Here is a 27,086-nt window from a genome sequence, read left to right as displayed (position 1 = left end):
ATGGGCTACTCGCCGTATAGCACACACTATTGGTTTGCCTACTAGTAAGTAACATGGATCGCAAATTTGGCCAGAGTGGGCGGTAAAATGTCATTGAGTCTGACGCGTCCTTTATTCCCATTTTGTGAACGTAGAACACGCACACCACAGACTGGTAGTAATTATAAGTATCCGCTTTTTGAAATACTTGCGTTTTGCTTCTGCACAGTGATGTTGTGACAATGAGGCAATGGTGGACCCCAAGATTTCTTTTTTGGGGGTGCACTGAGGCAATGGTACCCATAAAGAAGCAATGGTACCCTCATTGCACCCCAAATGTTCTTTTTTGGGGTTTACCTGGGCAACCGTGGCCACAATGAAGCAATGTGTGCCCCAAAAATTTCTTTTATGGGGTGCACTGAGGCAATGGTGCCCGTCACGAGGCAATAGTATCCTCAGTGCACCCCAAAAGTTCTTTCAGACTCTGTACTCGTTGTAGGAGGCGATTATGAGTAGTGCCACTTAGAAGCAGCTCAGTAACTCAGTGCCCTTCTCCAAAATATATCATGATGGGTATCTGATTAAAGCATTACTATTAAAACTGCATAAAAAGTAGATGTTTGAGGTAAAGTTGATTGTCATCAGTGACATACATTTCATGAATATATGTATATCCCTTTGTCAGACAAAGTCGAATACCGTGAAAGGAAAAACCCAAGACTAGTCAGGCATTCATGAGTTGCTGACACTAGGAGGGGATCCGGCTAGACCTACCATCGTAACGCACAAAGAAACCCTGATCCTCCGCGCCATTTGTAAGCCAAATATCCCCTGCTTTGTAGTTATCGCTGAGATAAAACCACTCACGCGTGGTGCAGTCAGGAACTGCAGATGAGGTTGTTCGAGCATTTGGCCCGCTGCCTAATGCTCTTCCTATCGACGTAAAGATCTCAAACGATTTCGCGGATTTTTTCTAGGAGGGTGGGGGTGGGCGGATGACATGGATGCACTTGTGTATTTTGAAGGCTTTTTAAAAAGGGTCAGTATAAGATTCTAAAGCTATTCATCACTTGACCAATGGCATTAATGACCTATAAATGTATGTTTAACCTTGTGACATCTCTGTACTTTTTTTAACTCCATCTTACAATAAGTTACAACAACAACAAAATTACCAAATCCTTTTAAGGAAACAAATTTTGGGTTTACTTTAAAATACATATATACATTTTGCAAGTACATATATACATTTTGCAAGTAGTTTAAGTGTATTTAACAATGGAGGGACATATTCCTAGTATACCAGTTACAAGTCAGGCCAAAGACTTGTTAGCTAATCTAGTGTTCGATATCTTTCCAGAATGTTTCTACTTCTTTGGTTATGCATACTCTGAATATGAATTCAATTGTGACTTAGGCAAAAAAAAGAGTGTAAATAAGGGCCATGCAATTTTTTTCTGTTAATCATTTGTTCAAGTTCTATATAACAATTACCAAATTTTGTCTTGTCCTTTGGATGCGTAAGCATATTTTACCCAAGGCGTTTCTCAAGCAGCTGCTCTTAAAGAAATCTTTCAACTCGACTTTCTCTGTTGATCACCTTATCAAGTAGTGGCCCCGTACTTTCAACTACATCTTCTGATGTGACTGATTTAATCAGCTGTGCTGAAAATGGAGGTGCAATGCTTGATACTCAATTTACGCGTCCAGATGTCGCGGCGTGCTGCTCGCCAGAGCGTGGAAAGACGCGTTTAATTTTGGGCGAGGCGTATCGATACCCTGCCAGCGCCGTGATGAAAAATTCCTCCTGCCTGATCAATCTTCTCTGCGCCGCCGGTTCCTCGATATCAGCGGGACGCACACAAGTCACAAATGAACGTGTTTGTAAGAAGTCCTCGTCAACATATATGTACATGCACACCTGTAATCGAAAGTCAAGTTAGATTGTTAAGAAAGTCAAATATTTGTTAAAGATAAGAGCAGCTTGAGAAACGTCTTGGGTAACATATACTTACCTTTCCAACTGCAACACAAAAAGGTAATTGTTATATAGAACAAAATATTAACAGAGAAATGTTCTCTTGGTCCTTAAGTACTATCAGACTTACTCGTTTTCCTGTGACACTATTGAATTCTGCCAACAAGTTCCCAGTTAAATTTATTTTTGGTATCCAGCGCATGTGAAAATGCCCTATAGCCAGAACATTAAATTTTGTAATTATATCAAGATGTCCCTCTCAAACCTGAGAAAAGTGAATATGTATATATTCGTTTTATGGATGTAGTTGTTAAAAAAGTTTATGTGACCATTCAGAAACAACTAAATACATTGCGTCGAAGGAGTGTGCTATGGTTTTAAACATCACTATACATCTTCGCCAACGTATCATTATACATGGATATTGGAAACTTGAAAAAAGAAGTCCTCGTCTATTCTGGTATGCATCGCCGCATTGCTGATGGTGACTCTCGTGCTCCTGGGATCACTCCACCCTACTGCACTCTCCACCAACACGGCTAACTGTCATACCCATCTCATGACAACGGGGTTCCTATATCTTTCTTGTTGGCGATTTAGTACATATCGCTTGTTTAAGCCGAAGAAAAGAAACGCATCACGGCGAACACAAAATGGAAATTAGCAAATAATAGTATGTGAAAATACCAAATAAATATACGAAATATTGGGGTCAAATTAAATATTTCTAAAAGAGCAGCCCCTAACCACCTTGTCATTTCAGGTAGGAATCGCGGGTTCCAAAACGTTGACTTTTAGTATTGAAATCTTGAGTGAGACTCAACACCCAAACCCAAAAGTAAAAACGTCGTTAGAAAGAAAATTGATATCACAATATTGTCCTGCCACGCTTGAAAGTTGGCAGAGGAGACGATGACGTTAGTAATTCTTAATGTGGATTTGTAGAATCCATTTGTGGCAGTCATTGTCTGTATAGCTCACATCCCATGAGTTAGAACACTGCAAGTGATTGTGTAGTAAAAGAAATATGAGAGTTATGCTCGGGTATAATAAACATAAAGAGTCTCACATAACAAACATTCCGTCTCTCACAGCAGTGAGTCTACCTTTTAAGGGCCTCCGAGTGAGCCACACATCATGGTTTCAACGCGTGATTCCGAAATGAGCAAACATTTGAGGTGTAAAATGAATCGTACGGAGAATAAGCTCCATCGTTCCACGCTGCTGCAGAGATGCACATCAGATGTATTGCCTGCCAGCTGATGGGACAAAAACTGACAAGAAAGATATCGAAGACACAGCGGTTCGATCCTGAGTGTCATCTCGGAGGATATTCCCTGTTACCAGGCTGACTCCGTGACCCATCTGTCTTTGTTAGCGAGCTCTCCGTATCTATGGAGGTAAAGACCCCAGGGAGTGAATAACAGTCCTATTACTCATTTCAATTCAGAGGGAGAGACAGGAAGATCATTAAAAGACAAATTCTTGTGAGCTGTACTTCAGAGCGATAAATTACTCAATTCGTGAGGCACGCCATGTTTCGAACCCCTGTCACACAGAACTTTCCCCCGAGTGCCAGCCGACCAAGGGAATTAAATTTTAGTCAAATTTGACTTTCAACCACACCAGCCAACCACCGGCCAACCGTCCACACCCTGATATTTAAAAAACATTTTGAGCTTGCACAGCCAAGTAGTAGCAGATCCGGCCGAACATCTGCCGACCCATTCAAACTGGCTCCCGATTGCCAATCTACTCCAAAGCCATGGTTGGGGAGAGTTCGGCTAGTGTTCGGGAGGCCATATTCGGCTATGTGTGGCAAGGGCTTCACGTACATGTTGAACCTTTGTTTGTTTAATAGATACAAACGCCACAGTGGCTCGTGAGTAGTTACACCGAAACAAGCCTTCCTAACTCGGTTACAACTTGCCCAGCAGAGAGGACGCCTGAGACGAATAGTTGCGTAGGTGGAGGAATGGGGCTGTGGGACGGTGGCATTCATCAGTCGTCAGCTTATCCCTGGAGTTTGGTCCCAAACATATGGCTGCGGCCATCTCTGCCGGGCGGTTATAGATGGTTTCTGGGAGGAACTCTGTCTTTGCGGCACATAACTTCCAGAATATACACTCATTCGCAGCCTCTAAAGACATGAGCCGTAACCCAAAAGGACATTAAACATGAAAGATATCTAATAAACCTACGTAGACTTGATTTACTCTTTATAATAGACCTTGGCGTGTGCAAAATGGTACCAGACGCCATTGAGTCTGACTTACGGGTGCCTCAAAATTCTTCCTCCTGTCATTTTGCCTACCGCAGTGTTCATACAACGCCCAAGTGGAACTAGTAACAAGATTTAGGTTATGAATGCCGCTAATGCTAAAGTAATGTGAATGCCGTTGGGTGTATTTCTCATAACCTGTGACCCATATATACGCTATCGTAATGGAAACTATAGATAAGTTTTGCGGGTCTAATCTTCATCCCCTACTACATTCTCATCCCACACTACTCTTGTATAGGTGGATTAGACTTAGCTGGAGCCGTAGTTAATATGTACCAGTAGTTGACATACTTTGCCATACTTAGTTCCTTGTACAATTCATTGCTTTGAAATAAAGTTTATCATGTGAGGGAAACTGGTAACACATACATGCTGTATCACCGGTACCGTCACCCACCCCCACCCCCCTTCTCCCTGTATGCTTCATTTACAGCTCCAGACATAGCAAGTAATGACCGCAGTTTGAGGTAAAACCCACCTAGCGGTTCCTGGGTGAAAGACAGCGGTTGAGAAAATAGGAAGACTGTAACAGACCGACGTGTTCCAGTAGCAAAAGCGTCCTATTTCACTCTAATATTCCTCTGGTGTTATTTGAGAAATGCGACACTTTTTGGATAATCAGGTAAAAAGTTGGCTATAGTTGACCTTTGCCAAGGGTCATGTCATGCCCCCCTCCCTCTTCTAGTACGCAACCAGAACCCCCTTTTCTAGTACGAAATCTTTCTAATACACGTATTTAAACAAACCACGCTTGATTATGAAATTACAAGTCGACGTTTCACTATAGAAGCGACATTATAGAGTATACTTGTACTGGAAAGCTTGAACAGAAACACGATACATTAGTTTCAGCGATCATGTTGAAGGTTGGCAAAGGTCAAAATTGTCCGCCTGATTACCCTAATATGTCGTATGTCGCCCGATGGCACTGCACTATTGATATTGCCTTGCTAACGTGCGGGCTTCTTGTTTGAGTTCTTATACAGTTTAACATCGTGATTTGTCTAAAGTGTACGTTATTGTCCGTATACCGACCTTGCTTTTTTGTTGGGGCCATTTTACACATACATGCAATCTATTCTACTGAAGTGGCCAAGGTGGCAAGGGTCAAAATTGTCCGCCTGATTAACCTAATATGTCGCACGTCGCCCGATGGCACTATTGATATTGCATTGCGAACGTGCGGGTTTCTTGTTTGAGTTCTTATACAGTTTAACATCGGGATTTGTTTAAAGTGTACGTTATTGTCAGTATACCGACCTTGTTGGGGCCATTTTTACACATACATACATGCAATCTATTCTACGGAGGTGGCCAATGTGGCAAGGGTCAAAATTGTCCGCCTGATTACCCTAATATGTCGAACGTCGCCCGATGGCACTATAGATATTGCCTTGCTAACGTGCGGGCTTCTTGTTTGAGTTCTTATACAGTTTAACATCGGGATTTGTTTAAAGTGTACGCTATTGTCAGCATACCGACCTTGTTGGGGCCATTTTACGCATACATACATACATGCAATCTATTCTACTGAAGCGTGATCTGAACCGGATGATCCGTACCGGAGGTTGTACCCATTTGGGAAGCATTCACAAGAAAGCTTGTTCTATAGTGATGTACCACTAGGAAATAATTTTTCAGCGTGTAGTTTTCTCCTGAGAGATGGAGTATGGAGGAAGAAAGGGTGATTTGCTTCCATAGTAGTGGCAAAAAGTGTCCAGGCCGAGAAAGTTCGAAGTGGGGGCACAAGCGAGTGAAGTTCCGCGGAGCATTTGCCATCGAAATAGTAACGCCGGACTTGCAACATCGCTCCTTTGTGAGAGGGGTTGCGCGATACAAATTAATTTCTTTGTGGATGCTACGTGAATTCATGCCTATAGGTACTTTGAAACTTCCGAATAAAAGAAAAATAAGGACTATGCGACATCATACCGTCCAGAGTCGAAGACACTTTTTGAAGACCTTATCGGCTGAGTGTAGAACAAAGTCTCCAAAGTCATTATAAACCCATAACCCATCCCTAACGCAACTCATGCGGGAGACCCTTTAAAAGTCCCCCTGCTCCACTTCAATCACCATGGATCTACCAAACGATTACTGTAGTACGATAAGGCACCTGCTGGCTGAAAGCGATAACAATTCATAATTTTCAAAATCAATATATTTCTAGCCAGCCATTTGACATCTACCCTCTCCAGTGGTATTTCAATAGGCGTCCTGTTGCTAGGGTAATACAATAGCTAGGGGTGAGCAGCACATGTGATTTTTCAGTATTTAGTTAGCGGGAAACAAATCAACTTAGGCACAAAAGTGTAATTTTGAAGTTTACTTGTTGATCTCAGCAAGAGAGAAAAGGAGCTAAATGTGATTTGCGTTATGTCGTCGTCAGTCATTCTCGAGCATGCTGAGGTGAAGGATCTAGTTTTTCAGCATGATGCTTTTTCTAGTAGCTACACACTTGTAATGTGGCTTCGCTACAGCTCACTTGGCTTATGTACTGAATCTAAATACCTGCATTCACTAGGAGATGGTACACGTTGTATGAGACATAGGGACCACATAGTACAGTGCGAATCTAAACCATATAGTAGCCATTTGTGTTCAATGTAATTTGGACAAATGCAAACGGATGAAATACACTATAGAGCCACCTACATTACATATAAACCAAGTATGTATGAACCATGTGAAAACATGGAGTCCTATTTTTTTGTTTGTTCCGACACGAAAGGTAAATGTTCTCACCCAAAGCTTTCAACCAGTCACTCTGGTCTTCCTCAGAAGACTCACCCAGTGTTGACGTCACATTTTATAGAAGCCACGTGACAAATCTCACTGGGTCAGTCTACTGAGAAAGACCAGAGTGAATGGTCGAAAGCTCTAGGTGATAATATTTACCTTTTGTGTTGAAACAAAAGTTTTACCTTCTAACAAAGGACGTTAAAATCTGAGAGCGAAAGTCTAATTTCAACCACCTCCCTTGGTTTTCAGATCCAGCGAAAATCATCAACGTGTCGCGTGATGTGGTTGTGGATGCCTCCAGCTCCGCGACATTCTACTGCTACGCTGAGGGGAATCCTCCGCCCAACATATCCTGGTTTCGTGTCATCGCCCCTCATAGGTAGATATACAGATTGTGTCCTTGTACTAAGGCCTGGGAAAAATGTGTTTCCAGTTTCCCACCGACTCTAGCAAAAACCCTGAGACCCTTTACTTTTTGTCCGATCAAACACTGGTAAGGCTATAAAATCTAACCTAATATCTTAATTTCAAAGCCCATGAATTTCTGAAACGTCATTTGACACATTTAAAAAAAGGACTTAAACTACCAACCGACCATTGTTTTTCGGGACTGAAACCAGACACACAACGTTAATTTCCTAGGCCTAATGTAGATCATTTTGCATGCAAAGGTAAATGTAAAGTAAGATCTATTTGTTGTTTTATCACACTTAAGGGTCGCATAAATTTGTAACTATTGGAAACAATTATCAAAATTTAGATTAATCATAAGGCTGATATTCTTACACGGGACATATCGATGTTATTTAAATCTGGGAGTATTACTGTAACAGAAATTTTCATTGTTATCAATGTACAAATGTAAATACAGTCTTGATTCTTTTGCATTCGAAGCAGAGTTAGAAGGCTCTGCTTCTTGAATTCGTACTCTCTTTGCTTTCTTTGCTTTCTCATTTGTACTTTCTATATATGTTTTGTCACGTGTACTTTGTAATGTAACGACTGTGTACTTCTTGCGGGTGCGCACGATGTTGTCAGGATTGTCTAATGAGGATTTTGTTCGTCCGGCCGCTGGGCTGTCGTCAGTAAACAAAAGAAGCTTATCCAAGAGTTGGAGTCCAAGTCGGCGGTGTTGAAGCTCAACAACGTGAGGATCAACGATAGCGGGGAGTACATCTGCACGACTAGCAACGGCATGGGCGGGGAGGACTACATGTCAGTCCGGCTGTCGGTGCGAGACACGGACCACACAGCGTTAGGTAGTAAGTTATCACCAGTTTTAAGGTTTCCATAGCATATACCTTAGGTATATTATAACTTTGAGATGCAGTGAATACATCGAAACCGAAGGGCTTGACATGCGAATTGATTTAGTGATTCATCAGAAGTAAACTATTGATGGCACCGAATGACGATTATTTGATCTTTCCTTTTGTTATACTTTGCCAACTTAAACACAATGGGGTTAAAATCTAGAATCTAGAAAGTTCCTCGAATCCTCTACACACAAACACAACTGCTACATACCGTAAGCGCTAGCGGATACATAATTAGAAATGTTACACATAGAACAAGTTCTGCAAAACCACTGAACTTTGTCCGCTACAATCGTAAGCTCCTGTCACACATTGACGACCTGCCTCCGTATTTAGTCCCGAAAACAATCTGATGTTTAGTTGCTCTGAGCCTACCTTTCTTTACGAATCGAAAAGAATTTGAGTTAAATTTGAGTCAAATTTGACTCGGGAACACGTTCCAAACATTGCTGACTTTGGTTGGCTGGTTTCCTGTTGACTTTCAGTTGAATATCGACCAAACAAGACCTAACCTCCTGAACAACCCCCCTTTGTTTTAAACTTTCTGCAGGCGCAGCCGAATTGTAGCCGACCTCGCCAAAATCATGCCAACCCAGCCAACATTGCACCTCGAGATCCCAAATTCGCGAATGTGTGACGGGCTTTACTTTCATGACTAGTAGCCAAAAAAATGAGAAAGTCCAACATCCCATCATTGAGTACATGTAATGGGATCAATGTCTCTTTGACCCGAACCGACGGAGAAATTAGACTCCGATTGACCAGTGGGCGCTGGAGGGCCAAGATTTTCAGCCAACTTCACGACTCGTTTGTAAAGATCATCTTCAATTAATCAGGGATAGACTAAAGTATCGATTCGTAACACCGGCGGGATAGAGGGGATAGTAGGAAGGATTGCCTACGGGCGCGGTGTATCAATTCACTATTGAATCGTAACTAAACTATTCATGATCCTACTGAAGTCGCACCGATTTTCTGAGACTTGTTAGGCAAGCGATTTTTGCATTATTTACAGGGGTGGTGTTGTGGGGAAACTTCGGAATCTGTCGTTTGTAAAGGTGATTTACATTACAGCCAGCCAAAGAAGCCAGTAACCCAAACTGAAATGCCTTAGGACGAAATCGTACGAGGATACTGTAGATTATTCCTCTTTTTCAATCCGCCCGAAGACATTAAACCCTTTAGATGTTGTTTTTGCAGAATTGACTGCTGACAGATACCATGTGTGTATATAAAAAAGCTTCAATTTACGTTGAGAAAGTGTCAAAACTCATTCACTGATGCTTTCCAGCATGCTTCGCCTTGAGTGCTGGATTCTGCCAAAATTTCAGGCTGAAAACCACTTATACCGCAGTGTAGAATACACTATCAAAGTAATGTACAGTGATATCTGCCATCTCCCCAGAGATAGCGCATCACAAACAAGCCACAGAAGACATTACGTGGCTAAGCTTGACGTCACAATGACGTAGCACTGGGTAATCTAATAATAGACAACTTGACGATGGATCTGTTGCTTCTTCAGTTTTATTGAACTCGCAGATATAAAGGTTGACGTTGAGCTGTCCTCATCTGTTCTGTCCTCAACTGCACTGTAGGTGGATATTTTCAGGTTGGGAATTTTACACGAACTATTTCAGTGCGCATCATGCACTGCACAAATTCTATAGTTTTAAAGCAGACGTAAAGGTACCGTTACTTCTTTTACGCATATTTTAAGGTATGCCAAAGTGTAGGATTTCGTGCAGTGATGTGAGTGGCACATATATAAACATTTGACTCTGTAAAATCTGCACATTATATATCTAATGCCAATGCCAGCGACATACCCTCTCCAGAACATGCCCTTTCGCTCCACAACCTTTAGATCAGAAGTTGGAAAATAGAGAAACTAATTATTCTCTGTCAAGAATTAGTCTGTACTACTTTAGCACCATTGATAGCAGTTTTGCTCGATTATCTGATATTTGACCCCGACAACTCCAAGTTTAAAACTTTCATTGATTTGGAGAGTCAACCCGCCGGCTGATCGACCAGTGAATGACGTGTGAAGCCATTCAAACCAAGAAAAAGATGTTATTTTCCCGTTTGTTTGATCGACCGTGGATGATTTTCCGATGAGAGGCACGGCCCTATGTTTCGATTGACAATTTATACCTGGGGCAATTGCTACTTTGGCCGGGAGCCAAAGCACATACGTCCCTAAGTACCGGGGTTTTACCGATTATTTCGCCATCAGAAGCCGCTCAATGCGAAACTTATGGGACCATTATTTCCTTTGATTTAAATGGTATAATAAAGAGCTATTTCGTTTCCGTCCGTGGACTGGCTCTGAGCAATGCAGACGCGGTCGTCACATCACTGGCTTGGCAATGTAGTTTGTTAAGTACTTTGGTAATATTTTGAAAAACATTGGCAAAACATGGAGGCGAGATTATAAAATACCTACATGTAGTTGACACAGAAAGTTTGAATTGTTTTTCTTACTAATTTATCGACTGAGTGAGGACTGGGTGTCTGCAGGGGATGTGTTCCCAACCGTGAATCGGCACAGAGGACATTATCGACTTTTCCATATATGGCCACCTATTAATAGCAATTATTGCTCTCCAATGGACGCATTCCTCTTGATTGTTTCTGCTATTGGCGTGGATTTATCAAGAAAGCACATATTGATCGCGACCTTCGCATGGCATGATGTACTGTTTCCAGTGGATCAATGTTCACCGTTTATCTTCATTGTTTCTTTAAGATGATATTTCAGTCGTATGTCTAAGTCATAAAGGCAGGACAACTTCAGGTGAAGTGCAAGTTGAGGCTTCCTAGTTTTTATGTAACATTTGGCGATGACAACTAGGGGACTAAAACGTGCAAATGCCTTTGGCTCCTTATATTGGCATCATCTAACATAAAGACGATGCAAAAGTTAGTTTGGCCATTTCCTAACAAAGTAAGTTGAATCAGTCCTACTTCATTGCAAATAAGTGCCTTTTATTTAAGGACATGGGGATGCCAAATATATGACTCCTTCCGAGTGTGTTTAAAAGCTAGAAACAAAGGTGACAGCCATGTTTATTTACATTCTGTTAGTTATATATTAAAGTAAAAATCTGAAATAATTACACAAATATGATGAAAATGAAAGTAATTACAACACAAAGATTTTCATTCATCTTTATTTAAGATATTTCAATTCATGGTTAAAAATGTTACAAAATTCCCCATTAAATTTACGATTATCATATCATCTTACCTGAATATGCAGCGTTAGAATACTTCGTCCCTTTGTAACGGAGCCAATCAAACTCGTCAGGGAAGTAAAGACGTACAGCCCTGCTACCACGTGAAAAATCTTTATCTTGTCTGTCCACCTGTGTCCACGGATGTCCTATATCTGGGAGTTTCTCTGTGCCCGAAAGGAGAGCCTTGTTTAAGATTAGATAAGACAAGTTGGCCAAGAAGTTCATCAGTTTATCACTGTAAAGTGTTTGACCTCATTTCACTAAAGTAAACTGTCTCTGCCGGCCGAGATTTCAGGAAGGTATTTGCCACTAACATAGATGTTCAAGCAATGAACAATATCTGTACATTATTGTTATCTCCTTAAAAGTTACAAACCCTTAAGTGCTTGTTGTAGGATTGACAGCTGGTACATGTAAATAAATGTGTGTGGATGAAAGCTTCAACTTAGCTTGAGAAAGTGTCAAAATACATACACACTGATACTGTTCAACATTCTTCGCTTTGAGTGCTGGATTCTGCCAAATTTTAGGCTAAAATCCACTACTACTGCAATTTGAGGTTGATAGAAATACACCAGAGAGTCGCATATCATACTTGATGTTTCCTTTCTTTTGCGATTACACTGGATGTTTCCGATGTACACCGGTTCTGCGTTGGAAACGTGGGATGTGGTTATGTCATATTCGGAATAATTGGTATCGAGAGTTGTTGCACACAGGTCAATAAACACGTGTACATGTAACTCTACACTCAAAAAGCTCGTTTGTACCATTGTGAAGGAGTTAAGCCGAGAAGTACTTTGGCTTATAGCGGTGGTAGATATGTTGGATTGCACGAAACCTTGGGGTCGACGGAAGTAGAATTGATGGCGTCCCCACTTCATCAGGAAAGCTTAAAAGCAAGAGCATCTGGTGATTCTCCACTCACCCACGTTAATCTTCGGCAGAGTTCACGACATCTGGGCCCAGGGAAAGGTCCCTCTTCGAGATATTACGTACTCCGGATCAATTTTCTGCACATCTAGTCATTAATCTCGCTTTTTTGTGGATTAACGCAGAAACGATCGCACGTCATCGGAAAGTACACGAAATTGACCCGGGGCCAGGACAGCCTCCCTCCGGAGAGGGGCTTATTGATAAACTGTTGGCGGCAGCATATGTAGAACCATGTTTCAGGCAGAGGTTATCGAGTTGGACAATATGTTGGCACAGTAGAAAATCTGAGCGGACGGCTGATCTTTAATACTTTTTTTTCAACCAAAAGGCGAAAAAAATCGACTAAATGCACGCCTTACCTTTGATTCATTGAAGAATACATCACTCAACCTATATGTATTTGTTCCTTAGGATGTGCGTTTATATACTGACTGAGCAAAACACACAGTATCCCACACCTATATGACACACAGAATTAGAACAATATGTACATACACTGACATTAATAAACAAGTAATGTGCAAATAATAGATTACATGATGTCGATAAACACCAACTATAGAAATTTTGTTTTACTCCTTTTGATACCCCGGCATAAAGAAAATCTCTTACCTAAAACCCGGGTTTAAAAGAACTGAAGGTTTTGTTTGTCGTACGGTTTTTAATACGGCTGCTTCGTAAAAAAAAGTGTACAAACCACAATTCAGCCAATGCTGCAAGTGTTTGTTTTTAATGAATAAACCATTTGCTCTTTAAAACCTCTCTCTAAAACTTGAAAGGCATTTTTTTACAAATCCAATACCATATTCTTATTGATCTGTGAAACTCAGGTGAACTTCCAGAGGATTTTCTAGAACTGCTTCTCCTGGCCGCCGGTGTGGCAGGCGGAGTCTTCCTGCCCGTGGCGATCGTCCTGGTGGTGCTCGCCTGCAGAAGAAGTAGAAGCAGAAGTAATAGCCAGGTAAGACATTTCATCCTAAAAGGTTCTCATACATTAGGGCTTAAAAAACAGATTTCAAAGTAACAAATATAGTCACTTATCTACATGCTATGTTGAAACAACACTACCCCAATGTATATCGCCATTGTGGAAAAATGCCAGAAATTGTGACGGTTATCATGGTAGGATATCGGGCTGCTTATAAAAAAGAAGAAAATGAAGGGTTTAAATTGGGACTTATTTTTATCTGCACTGTTTTGGCGCCCAAAGTACCAAATGAAATGCTGATGAAACTATACGGGATAGTATGTATTAATATTAAGAATATTTCCAGTTTTGCTGCCCTGAAATTGCATTGGATGCATTTAAACTGTCAGAGGAAAATTTAAGAAGATTTTACATGGAATACAATATATCTGTAATGCCCGTAACTGTGAATTCGACGGGTAGTGTGCAATCAGGTGATTAAAGTTGACCTATAGGTGACCTATGTCAAAGGTCATATCATGCTCCCCTCCCCATTCTACAGTACTGTTTAGCATGGCGTAATCGGTCTAAAGATAGATTCCACTTGTCTTACCGTTACGGCGCTCGTTATACTATTCCAGAACGACGGCATGAACTTCTACGACACTATAACCATCCGAACTGTTGGTGGTAAGCTATATTAATGCGTATGCAATGTTGTTAGCTGTACAAATGTGCTATACTGCTGCAACATGTTTATAATTACTGGGTTCTAAACTGTGTTACCGTCAGCAGGTGGTGAGGATTGTCTCGCCCATCCGGCCGCAGCAGCCTGACCAGGAGGTGGCACCAGCCAACGACCCGTCCAGGGAGCCTAGGTACCGGCCAAGGTCAGCTGACAGCGATGACGGTAAGGGACTTTACGTTGAAGAACTTACTGCAAACTACCTGGCAGTTATGACCCCATGCTGGCGATCCGCGTTATTACTATTGAGTACCGAGGTATTGCTTTGTGCGTCGTTGTGTTAGCTTGTGTAGTCCAATAAATTCACAAAAGGTCTAACAAATACTTCCAGGAATTTTGAAATTGTTTGCTGGTCATTTGAACATGACGAGGGCTGCAGTGCGGATAGAAAGAATGTCGGATTTACGTTTTTCTTGCGTTCGACGAAGTTAACATGTAGTTGTTGGAGGAAAGTTAGTGGTCGACTGTGCTAATTTTTGTGTCTAAGGGGGAAAGGTCCAAGCTTGTTTGTATGAAGCCGTGTATATGCAGGCTTGTGAATGTGCAACGAAAGCAGAAAGGTTGAGTATGGAACCTTCCTTACCCCCTCCGAACTTTCCCAACAAGGACACGTTTTGCGAATTCTAGGGATTTCGACCCAAGGCACGTTTAAGTACCCATTCTCCTTCCATGCCCCATCTCTCATGAGTACGTTTTACACTTAAAGCTTCTTTCTTAGAACTACATCCCTATGGACCAAGCTTCCTTGTACCCTATTATGTACAACCTTAAACGTTTCAAGTCTAAGGTAAACAAACCTCTGTTCTCAAAGTAATGCAACCCAAACATATGAGTGGTCCTTATGAGCCTTGTTTTTTTTAAGAGAAAATTGAAGTGAATTAATGCAAAAAAGTTAACGAGCATTTTGAGCGGAGACCAAAATTCAAGGTTGAGCATTTAACTGTACCTTGGGTATCTAGTACTATGCATGGAGCTTCGTGTACGGAGCCCCTCTACGGGCTCCCCATTTGCGGATTCCCACGTACGGAAAACCTTATTATGAGCCCCATCAAGGCAACTTCGTGCATTCCCCCTGTGTAGAACACAGCCCCGGGTAATAAATTTTATAACATACCCACGGGAAGATATTGGCTTACTGTCTGATGATCAGATTTCCATTCACCCCTTCTTACCCGGAGTGTGTATTCCTTGGGTGGAACGTCTCCAAGGATCAAGCTTTATCCTGACTCTTTTCCGTACTCAGTGTGAATGGCAAGGGCGTTGTCTACCCACAAAAAAGGGATCTCGCAACATCTCGTACACGGACAAGGTCACGTCTGCGGCCGGGCTGATTCCGTAATCGTGCCAATTTTCCGCGCTGCGGGTTGGATCATTTATAGCATGATCGAGAGTCGGACGTGCTCCCAAGGTCAGAACAATAACGTAAACACGGCCAACTGTGGTTTAATAAACATTCTGCCGGCAAATTGAAGCAAGGGAAGGCTATGAATAATTTAAAAAGACATTCCGCGCGGCTAATAGATGAGCGCCGTCAGCACCAGAGACGCTGTGATGTATTTCTTTCAGAAATACTCCTTGTAGGCACAAAGGGGCCCTGTTTGACATGCTACAGTGATAGAATTCCGCAACTTGTTCCTTTTGAAAAGATTCGCTTCAAATTGTCTCCCAAAGACATGTTTGCTGTTGCTTCTTTCAAGGACAACAATAATGGACCAATCGATAGACCAATGAAAATCAACAGTGATTAATGATGACGTCTGTCAAAAAATGACATTGAATATGCTAACCCTATTCATCACAAGGTACTCGTAGAATACGAGAAACCTTGAAGGAGGAAATTACAGTTAGCTATAAAGCAGCAACATGTGATAGTAAATCTTCCTCCTACAGACAACCTCTAGATTCGTAGTCTTGATAGGTCGCAAAACGGTAATAAACAAGATTTCATTCCAAATAAATCCTAGAGATTCATTGTTGTTTGTGTTGGCTTTCGAGTATGACGTATCGGCTTCTGATGATTGGATCCTGAGACTTGTGGAGAACTTGATACGTACTTGCTTTTGTGAAGTAGAGCAGGTTCAAGTCCTGTTTACTTTCCTCCTGTCGTGAATGATGGATGGTTCATTTCGAATCATTCTTTTCGGGATGTAATAAGCCATTATTCCGCAGCGTGCTGCTGTACTTTATGGATGAATCTGGGGTGCAAATGTCAGATGTGATCAAACAAAACAGCGCGCGGATCCCATCAAACACCGGCCTTCAGCCTCGTGACTCGTGACATGAAATCGAAGCAGGTTTCCTGCGGTCGCAGAAAAGTCATTAGATTGGAATCTTCCAGCTCAGCATCGTGAGGTATTAGGGGTATGGAATAATATGGAAACTCAAATATTGAACCAGATTTGATAAAGTACAGGCAAGGGTATCGACCTTTTTGAATGCCTTGAAAAATTACCTGTGTAACTAAGTTTTGACAGGTATTCATAACCTTTCAGAATTGAAGGTTGTGATATTCCGTATGCATTCATTTGATTGATTTAAGAGCGGTCGCTATATATATCAGTTTGGAGACGACATGGCAACGTCATAGAAGATAGTGAAATCACAGATTTTACAAAGGTATTGCAATGATTCATTTATCCACTGTCAAATGGTCTTATTGATGATTACCAATCAATATTTAATTTTTTCTTGACAGAATTTCGAATTCGGGAAAACATCATACAAATGTTTTACAATTGTGAATTTGATGAATTGAAAAGCATTGGATGAGCGCACATATATCAGCAATAACTTATCAACACATGATATTGACTACTGTCTTTACAGACTTCTGGAGAAAACAAAGTCTGTTACTGACAGTTACGTAAAAGGGTTGAGAAAAAATCAATCGCTAGACATGGATTTTTAAAAATAGAACAGTATATCTGACATACGCGAGGATACTTCATAACCTTGTCGATAACTGGGCTTATGTGGGATAAGCGAGTTCCAATGTCGCAGGGAAGAGTCGGTGAATAAAGGGGATGCCCTTGTGATAAGTCGACAACTCATTGAGGCAAAAATATACCTTTTATCAAATGTACTGTGGTGAATGATAGATATACAAAAAGTACGCCGAAAGGAAAGTGACTTCTGAACTATCTTTTAGCTTTTATGTGTAGATTCATGCTCTTGCTGTTGAAAAAAGATGGAGCTCCCAAAGTGTTTAGGCGATGGAATTTACTTCTTTGTTCTTACGATCGCCATATAATCCCGTGTGAAGTTGACAACGAATTTAAAGTAGTGGGATGTTGTTACTTCACATTTTAGTTTGAACCATTCTTCATCCATGAAACTCAAATCGGGATGCAAGCCGCTTTTCATCGAGGTCATCAGGGAAGAGGTAAAGGCCAGACAAAATATATCAACACGATAACGTTTACATCGTTCAAGTATATACATTTTTTTGCATGTATATGGTACAAAATACATACACAAGAGTAAACTCTTGTGTATGGTCCATGTTTGTTCGTTTCGGCCATTTTTTTATTTCTGTTACTTTAAAAGTCAAATATGCACAAACTAATTACTTTACATAGAAATGGTTCGCTACTGTAGTATTCTTTGATGAATGGTCTCCTCTGTAACAAAGGTCATGGTAACGCCCTGCTCACCTCGTTAATGTTGCCCCTAGCTGCCTAATTTGTCTCTTTTACTTCAGCAAAGAACGTTTCGGAAAAGCCTTGCCCTTGGTCATCGATGCTCGCTGAATAGTAATAGTAACCCTTCGACACATGTCAGCCCTGATCTATCGTGGCTTTGTATGAGAACACGAACTCTGTTGTATGGCTTTGGGGGTGCTCCCTTCAAAGAGCGTCTCATAAATACTTGATGACGCCAAGTTCCAACATTGAAGACTTTTCAGCGTGCCACTAGGATCTCCTCCAGTTCACATTGTTGCACCCTTCAAATTCCTGTTTGAAAGTACTTCTACAGCAACGGTTTCTTTCCCTGGACTGCAAAATTATGTAACACCCTCCCAAACACACGCTTCCCTTCATCAGAAGTCAATCCACAAGCTTTCAGAACAAACATTCACCGCCATCTTTTGGCATAGTCACACGTCTGTCGTATCACCTAGCTCTATGCCTAGAAGTGGTCATTAATTATGGAAAAAGTTTTGAAAGTAAGTGCAAGTTAAACAGTTTTGAAAGTACAAGTAAAGGCAGACCAACTTACCATGACTGTAATTACAGTGTTGACGTATAGACTGTACTCTCAAATTGGTCACTTTGCCCACCACTGTTTCGATAACAGCTCTAAATTACTGAACTGTGCTACTTTTAGATACTATGGCTATGCCAAGGTTCTATTTATATGGATAGGACCACAGAAGTTATATTGTCAGCTTATGTAACACTCCCCCTGGCCCCTACATGAGGTGAACAATACAATATTACCCTGATAATCACCCACCGCCGTATGATTCATATACAGCACTGACAGGGAAAATGGGAGAGGAAGATTGTAATGGATGCAAGTCTGCAGAAACCACAGGGGCGGAACTAAGACGCAGTGTTTCAACTCATTTTCATAAAGTCAAAATTGAGTTATGACACAAGAACTTAGTATTCCTTCCCTTGGGACCAACACATCGATAGTTTTATGTTGATTAGAAACAACGCGTGGAAAATCCATTGCCTACTTTTGTAACTTTATTATACTATACATCAGATATTATTTCCATCTCAAAGATGGCGATATTGATAAGATCTGACTTTCAAAAGAATACAACGTAAATCTCCAGCAGCTTCCCTTAGAGGTTATCGGAAGGGCAGCATTCAATAAATGGATTTCTTTATCGTGTCACAAAGGCCGCACGGAATTTACTGTCTTGATCTTAATGAAAAATTGAGTGTGGTGTCGGCAGTTGGCATGAAATTCTTTACGCCTTCCCGCTTCCTTTAGATTAGGATGTTCGATGTGTTGGGTATACATGTTGAGCCGGAAATGTCAACACGGGCACTACAAGAAATAAAGAGCCAGGCGCTGCTTGGAGCCGGTTCAGAAAAGGCCTTCATGATGATAAGTAGATGCTTAGTTCTTCCTGCTGCATTGAAAGCGTGGGCACATTTTCAATGGTTAGCTCTTTCTCATCATCAACATCAGTAGGAAACATTCTGGGAGACTTTGCCTCAAGTCTGTAGCGGTACGGTGAGTTGTCTATGTGGTGAACATTTTGTAAAAAAAAAATGCCTGTGGATGTCAATTCTCACAGTCCCCTTTAGGTCAAACACCAAGACACATCTTGTCTCTTGAAGTGAAAGGAAGCAATTGAGACGACGTTCAAACTCATAAGCCAACAGGGACTGTGTGGCTCGAAACCTTCGATGCCACCGATCTTGTGCTCTTGAGAAAGCCACTTTGCACGACTTTCTTCACTTAACTCAGGTAAAAATGTGAATTGTCTATTGCCCTCTGTGTTGGTGGCGGCATAAAAGTTGAAAAAAACTTGAATGTGCTGTCACCATGTCTTGTGTTAAATGTTGGAATACAAGAAAAAACAACAGAAGAAGAAACCGATCGGTTTGGAGGTGTTGGCAAAGCTAACAGAGGTGATGGATTGTGATGTCAGACCGGCGGAAGTTCAGACTACAGAAGGTCAATGGTGCCCAAGTAATTAGCCTGGTAGACGGAGTCAGGCTATTCATATGTACATATTGCAAATTGCCTGTAGACGATACGCTAACAAGACGGATAGGTTAGTGGTTTAAATGGAACATTCGTCATTGTACAAGATGTATCATGTAGACATGCTGTCTATTTCTGCTGTCGGAAATGTCAAGATGGTGTTAAAAGGTCACTAGCATTTTGCCGAAAGGCATGTTTAAGTGACAGTTCGGGCGTTAAGGTGCATTTATATACGGTAACCACACTGGACATTATTGTATAGTTAGGGAGCGGACAGGAAATAATTGTCAAGGAATGAATATGTTTGTGTGGGGATGTCAGTGGAAGTTCTGTACATCTTTTGGGGCCCTATACTCTTTATGCGAATCATGCATAAGTTCATTTTTTGCTTTTACGCTTTACAGACACAAGAATCACCCTTCAATGTTTCGAAGAAGAAGCCAGGCTAACGACAGACCGATGTTGTCTTCTCCTTCTTATACATATACATATGGCGTTGATGAAGAATATACCCTTTTTGTTCGTTTGCTTGCTTGCTTGCTTGAAAATCACAATTGGACACAAATCTACCTAACGTAATATACGTGGCCACTTTATCTGTTCCTTTCTCACAAGTATTACATTCGCATGTGTTGAACTCTATCCGACCTCTCCATCTGACCACATGGCTGAACCATTCATACAGAAAAGGTCTATCGGTCCCCCGCGGGTCAACTTTCCTAAGAACACTGTACGTAACCATCAGGGGGACAATAAAGAGTACAATAGATCTTTGGAAATGTCTGTCACTGGAATAAATAACTGCCAAGCGAAGTCCATGCAAACCCCAAATCACCGCTTATCTGACTGGACGACAAATACATCCTTTAGCACAGGGACCCAAGAAACAGTTTTGGCCGAGTTCAATGACGTTCTTAGAGTCAGAACCTCCTGGAGCAATTCCAGAACCTGGAACCGGACCAGAAAGTGCTATCAGTGCGTGTGTGATGCCAAGAACATTTTAAATTTCCCCGGAGCTCGGTAACATTAGGAGTATACACGTAACAACACCAGGCAGTCAGCACCAAGGACAGACCCTTTTGTAGGGCTTTTATTTCTACACAGAATGCAATTCTAGCTTGCCATAGGTGGAACACTTGTAGGTCAAAATGCCGGCAGCTTCCCTTCATGAGGAGTTTTTTACGATACCCTGGCGCCCCTGTGAATATCTTGAAGTTGCGAGCCTGCCAAATATTACCACCGGGTAGTCTGGGTGTCAAACCGCTAGTGGTTCGGCGTCCCAAGATTGATGGTAGTGTCGAGTTGGATCGATGATCATGAAGGCCGAAGTTCACCCGTGGCTAACGACTTTAACTTTCTTATTCCACGTTACGTAAATCTGACAGGCCTGGTACTCGTATTCCGCGGAAAAAAAGAGACAAAGTCTGCCCCGATGCATTCATTAGAGCTGCATTATGTAACTTAAGGACGAAGCAAAAAGTCTATTTTGGTCATTTCTTTACAACGTAAGTTGAAGCAACCCTACTCCATTGCAAATAAGTGTCATTCAAGAGGTGTGGGTGAAAAAATATGACGCCTTACGACTGTTTTTCAAAGCTTGAAACACGTTTGTTTACAGTCTGGTAGTTTTTGGTGGTGCCAAAAACTGAGATCGTCTCGTGTTGGCTGCTTCAGAGCCAACCACAAATGCCAGAGATGTGAGATAATTGTAGAAATATGTTAAGAAGTAAAGGTAAACTACAATCACACGAATATTATTTTGAAAAATAACATATTCAATTTTTGTTGCGCAGATTTGTCTCTTTAATGCCTCAAATATTATGAACTTTATATTCAGATAAATTGTCTGGACATTATTTGACATCTTGTAATTGCACATTTCTATTTCTGCTCAGTGGTTAGTGCAGAAATACAGGAGCTCTGCTTTACCAAAAGAAAACTGCTGTACATCAGTGACATCTAGTGAAAGAAGGCAGAACTACATACTGCTCCTGTGTGAATGCTGAAGCTTTTCTGTGTCTGTGATGATAGCACTAAAACATCCAGATGTTCAACTACCTAGATTTTTTTTGCATATCTATGTACTTATGAATTGTTGTTTTCTCTCTTTGACTTTTTTCTTTAGGTCGACGGTTTGCTCGCGCCAAAGGCAACTACAATCCTCAAGACGACAACGAACTGAAGCTGAAGACGAACGATGTCGTGCAGTTGCTGAGCACGGAAAATAGCGGCTGGTACTTCGGCTACCTGGACGGGCGGCTGGGCCTAATCCCCGCACACATCGTCGAGATCATACAGTTCGATAACAGGAAAAGTGAGTCATTTTTAACCTGCACTTACCATCTTCCGCTGTGTTATCTCTCGCTATAGATGGTCGGGCACTCTTCTGCCATGCATGTGACTCCTGTACTATTTCTGGTTCTCTGCGCGTGTGTTGTGATCACATGGCTTGATAAAGGACAGAAAGAAAATTGTTACTCAAGCAATAGGATAAAATAGCATTCACTACTTTTCATCACTGACTACTTGAAACGTCTGAAAGTTTTCAAAATCTATCCATTTGCTTGAGTAACAGTTCTCATGTGTATCTCCTTACCTGAATGTCCAACCTTCATCGATGACAAAGTCAAAGAACTAAATTCTTTAATGTTCCTACATGCTTAATGTTCCTAGTGTTCTTCCAATGCCTGCGCATGATACTCTGTAACTTTCAAAAAAGGAAGATGTAAAATGTGATAATTATGCTACATCATAAGTATCAAGTCATATTGGGAATGTATCCCTTTGTCTCCCTATTATATGTCATTGTATAGCTTTCCCGCTGTATCAGTTTAAGTTTGATAGAGGACGTACATGTAACGTACATTTAAGTAAAATCATGTTGGGAACCTTAGATAAAAACAGCGCAGAAGTACGGTAGACTAAAGCTACTTCTCTTGTAGAATTCTGTTACTAGGAAATAATAGCCAAAAACAATACAAGAGTACAGTAGCTTGTAGCTACTTCTCTTACAGAAAATCCTGACTCTGTTACTTAGGAATCTTGGTCAAAAACGGCGAAAGTACGGTAGCCTGCAGCTACTTTTCTTACAGAAAAGTCTTAACTCTGTTACAGGAAGGAAGGTGCGAGACAAGAGGTTCGCGCGTGCGCTGTACGATTACTCTCCGCAGGAGGAGGGCGAACTGAGGCTACAGGTGTATGACGTCATTGAGGTGTTGAACAGGGATGAGTCCGGCTGGTGGTACGGCCGGTGTCAGGGCAGTCTAGGAGTCTTCCCTTCCAACTACGTAGAAGTTATCTCGGTGGAAGATGTCGGTAAGAACACAGTTCTTTATTTCAAGGAGGAGCATAACCATCAAAATGTATTTTCAAGACAATATAGACAAATGAACAGACGCTTTGCTTTGAATGCTGTATATTAGGATGAATTTGGTATTGGGTTGAATTTGGTAAAAGAAAATTTAAATCAAACTATCATTCATATTAATTGTACAAAAAGTATGGAGATGCATGATAATACATAAAAATATGGATTTGGTGGCATTAAAGGAATTACAGACATGAATATTCAATATTCATTAAAATATTGTCCGTTTGTTCATCCATCTTTAATCTTATGTAGTAGTCTATTTCTTACAAGCGTGTAGATATATACAGTAATTAGCAGTAAGAATGCAATATGCAAGTGTACAAACATGGTGTAGACTTTCAATGATAGTCATACAGATGGTGTCGTCATTCTTACTGACAAAACTTAATAGCCTCCTTATGAGACTCAGACTGGCAACATGCCCAAAGCAAAAACGAACAATTCTAACGACCGTCGCATGGCTGACTATATGGGATCAAAACTTTGATTAAGGTCCTTTACGTTACACAATAAACGTGTTTTACGGCGCGCTGGGTGATACAAGTCAGACATATGGAGGGAGATAAAGCCAGATGAGGTTGAAGTTTAATTAAAATGACATTTTGATTGGAAAAAAGGTAATTACAACAGCTTATAGGGAAAGGGACCTCGGATTGTGCTGGCAGATGAGAAAACATGTTTTAAGTATGATAGTACTAAGCAAAAACTATGCAGTGCTGATATCCAATGCCGTTAAACATTGATTAACACATGCATATGTATACATCTTCGGGTTCTGCATTTCTTGCAGTTCCGGAAAACATAGCTAGATGTCGCGCGGCAGCCTTCTGCACGTAGTACAGGCATGGCATAGAAAATAAAACTTACGGTTACACAACTAAGTCAAAGGCCAGATACAGTCTATATTGTTCTTTTGCATAATTGATCATGTGTTACTATTGTGAATTGTCAGTCATTGTATTTTGGCTGGGGTGCCATACAATGTATGTTTTTGCGTGCCCTTTAGCTTTGCCCGGTATCACTGCAGTTCCACCCCATATCACTTGGTGACGTCCATGAACCATATTTGATATGATGCCTTTATTGCAGGAGAATTAACAGAAGACGAGATGAGAGTTTGTACGTGTGCTTCCACGTCCAACTTACCGGAGTACGGGTGCGGCGAGGAGGGCTGCTGTGCCGAGCAGGTAACTCAGCATGTGCACCTCCACTCCTCACACCTTCCATCTTCATCCAGCCTTTCATCCAGCTCAGCCCTGTCCAACTCTCTGCACTCGCTCAGCATGTAGGGCCGCTTCAGCCGCAGCTTCCGCCAACTCACCAGGTAGGACCGATCAGTGGCGCCCCCTACCGGAGCCAGTGCTAAGTGGGAAGAGGCAGCCTTTGTCGACGTGTGGCAATGGCTGATATGTTTGAATAGACTTTTAACAATAAAGTACAAATACCAGAACTATTCTATCTATAGATTTAAAAAACAGGGACACTATAAATTTTTAACAATATTCAATCCTGCTTAGCTCCGGTTCTAACGGAAGGACCCACAATCCCCGTGCTTGTAGATCCCCGCGTCGTCTATCCTAACTGTCAATCATTTTTCTACCAACCAATCACAGGGGAGCACTACACCAAGCTCACCTCCAGGAGTCGTTGACGTACAGGAACAATACTCCAAATACTGCCTTGTGTTACTTATCAATGTAATGATTTTTTTAATTAAAAAAAGTGAATTTCTTGCTAATGCTTTCTTCTTATTGTTTTTCTTTATTTTTCTCTTCACACACTTGCAAGATCAATAAGACGATGTACAACATTGACATTGTTAAGTAAATATTTTGACATTGCATATTTAGGTAATACATGTTAACCAAGAGCGGCAGCATTGGTGCAATCGTTTTCTGCAATTGAAGAATGTGTCAACTTGTGTCAGTTTTCAAAGTTACTCCCATCAATTTTGCCCTTCTACACGACGAGTATGCATCTTGTCAAAAGAAGGATTGCCACAATTTGCATGTCTGGAGACATTTGGGGCATGCAGATTACTATCTTTCGCGTATTAAAATGCAATCACATGTCTTTTCGTCACATAAATCTACTATTTCCTTTCATTGTAAAAGCGTTTCATTGTAATGTTATTATTCACACAAATCTACTGAGTATACGGCTACTTATAGAACGAGGTAAAGTCCTCGGGGGAAGCCAACGCCGAATAACTCTGGGGCTGACCTCATCACCTCTTTGTATTTCCATTTGAAAAGCTTAGGTCTGACCACTGCGCCTAATTGCTTTTCTTTTCTGTGGGCCCTTTAAGGGTATTGCGTCGTTTCGAATCATAAGAATCTTATCTTATGAAATATGTCGGCACGAAGGATGATTGAATGGAAACATGTTGGGTTTTATCAAAATTAACTTGAAAGCGACAATCTTTAAGGTAGACACAGTGTCCGCCTTAGCCGATGGTGGGGAATCCATCCATCAAGCAGTAGTGGGTTTACACGTATGGAATTATCTGCTGATTTGTCATCCTTTACGGCAATGAAGAAAGAATGTTTTGTTTCTATCTATCAAACATATGAGCATGACAACAGTGGTTGTATTGATTCCTCATTACTGAATGTACGAAGACATAGAATCTAAACTCGGATATGTAAAGCAGTACTGTGCCAATAGAAAACAGAACGCGCGCCTCTAAATGAATACGTAGTGCCCCTGGCATTAATTTACTGATTTTTAGATTAGTTGGAAATCTGGAGGTAGTTGAAGGAAATGTGGCCTTCTGTGTCTGCAGCTAATAAGATCATGACCCTCTGACCCGCAGGTCAGGGCGTAAAAGCCCATTCTAACTAATTTAGCCTTTGTAAGAGAATAAGCGGAGGTTTACGATTCCCTAAGCGGGTGTACAATGTGAATGTACCTGTATGGTAGGAGCGGGAAGAACTGAATCTTCGTACGGTGCCAGATCTACCGGCAAGATGGTGGAGGCTACGTTCGGCAGCCGAATGTTTCAAATACATGGTCGAAAAGAATGCTTCTTTCGTTACCATGCAAATGGCAATCTACCGTAAAATTTACATAGTCTTATACTTTACCTAAACAACAAAATTGTTCTTTGCTCGAGAGGAATGTGAGTCGCCTTTTCAGACGTTGAATGATTACTGAGAGCGATGTGAGAAAGAATGGTATCGGACATCTCTCTGTCAGAGTTGATTGATTGTCACTAGGAGTTTTAACGCCTAACAATAGATAAGAGCACTGCATACTATTAATATTGATTTTTCATGCTTCCCTGAGTCTACACTGCTCTTCACAGCAATATATCTGTTCAGATGAATTCGAAGATCCTTGAAATGATGGAATGCATCTCTACGCACTGTGCTAGTTATGAAGTGGAATTGAGAAAATGACAAGAAGTGTCCTTCGTTCCATTGCCTTTTTCCTTGGTACATCAAATGTTGAGGGATATTTTGAGCCGTTGCTTTATTTTTTGGATACCTTCCATAAATAGCTAGACCCAGCCTACGATACAAAACAAGTAACCGTTTTCAGTCAGTGACATCGCATTTCTGCCTCAGAGACATCAGTTTGCTTTGAAATAGGTTTGATGCAACTTACTACATTACAAAGAATGAGAAAAAATTGACTTCTCAGTTTGAAATTGCAATGCATTCGCCTTCTATAACAACCAGTCGTTCTACCCTAGTGCTGAAACCCGAAAAATTCAATCCTATATCTGATCTGATGGATGGTCCATGACATGGAGATTGCGCGGCATTAGCACGGCCGACCCGCGGATTATTTTAGCTAAGCCAGGATTAACCCATCCATAATGCTAGCTTTGATAACAGTGAGGGAAACTGTAGACGAGCGCCGACAATGGCGTTGACATATGTTCTTAAAATTCTACAAAATCCGTTTTCAAA

The 27,086-nt window shown here is 41.2% G+C and overlaps 1 protein-coding gene across 7 annotated transcripts in view; it reads left to right on the top strand.

Annotated features, from left to right (window-relative positions):
• LOC109486208 (hemicentin-1-like) overlaps positions 1 to 24,512 on the top strand; it is a 112,579-nt gene extending 88,067 nt beyond the window's left edge. For 4 of the 7 annotated variants that reach the window (XM_019789916.1, XM_019789918.1, XM_019789917.1 and 1 more), the window contains 7 exons: positions 7,233 to 7,362; positions 8,058 to 8,245; positions 13,308 to 13,438; positions 14,177 to 14,294; positions 21,925 to 22,113; positions 22,914 to 23,114; positions 24,259 to 24,512. In XM_019789916.1, coding sequence (XP_019645475.1) covers positions 7,233 to 7,362; positions 8,058 to 8,245; positions 13,308 to 13,438; positions 14,177 to 14,294; positions 21,925 to 22,113; positions 22,914 to 23,114; positions 24,259 to 24,458 — 1,157 coding nt within the window. In that variant the 3' untranslated portion in view covers positions 24,459 to 24,512. The remainder of the gene's footprint in view (positions 1 to 7,232; positions 7,363 to 8,057; positions 8,246 to 13,307; positions 13,439 to 14,176; positions 14,295 to 21,924; positions 22,114 to 22,913; positions 23,115 to 24,258) is intronic. The other 3 variants (XM_019789922.1, XM_019789921.1, XM_019789920.1) reach the window with 3 other exon arrangements.
• The last annotated feature ends 2,574 nt before the right edge of the window (positions 24,513 to 27,086 follow it).

Source organism: Branchiostoma belcheri, unplaced genomic scaffold (genome assembly GCF_001625305.1).
Source record: "Branchiostoma belcheri isolate BF01 breed outbred unplaced genomic scaffold, Haploidv18h27 scaffold8, whole genome shotgun sequence".
Taxonomy (NCBI): Eukaryota; Metazoa; Chordata; class Leptocardii; order Amphioxiformes; family Branchiostomatidae; genus Branchiostoma; species Branchiostoma belcheri.
This window is presented reverse-complemented; position numbering and strand designations above follow the sequence as displayed.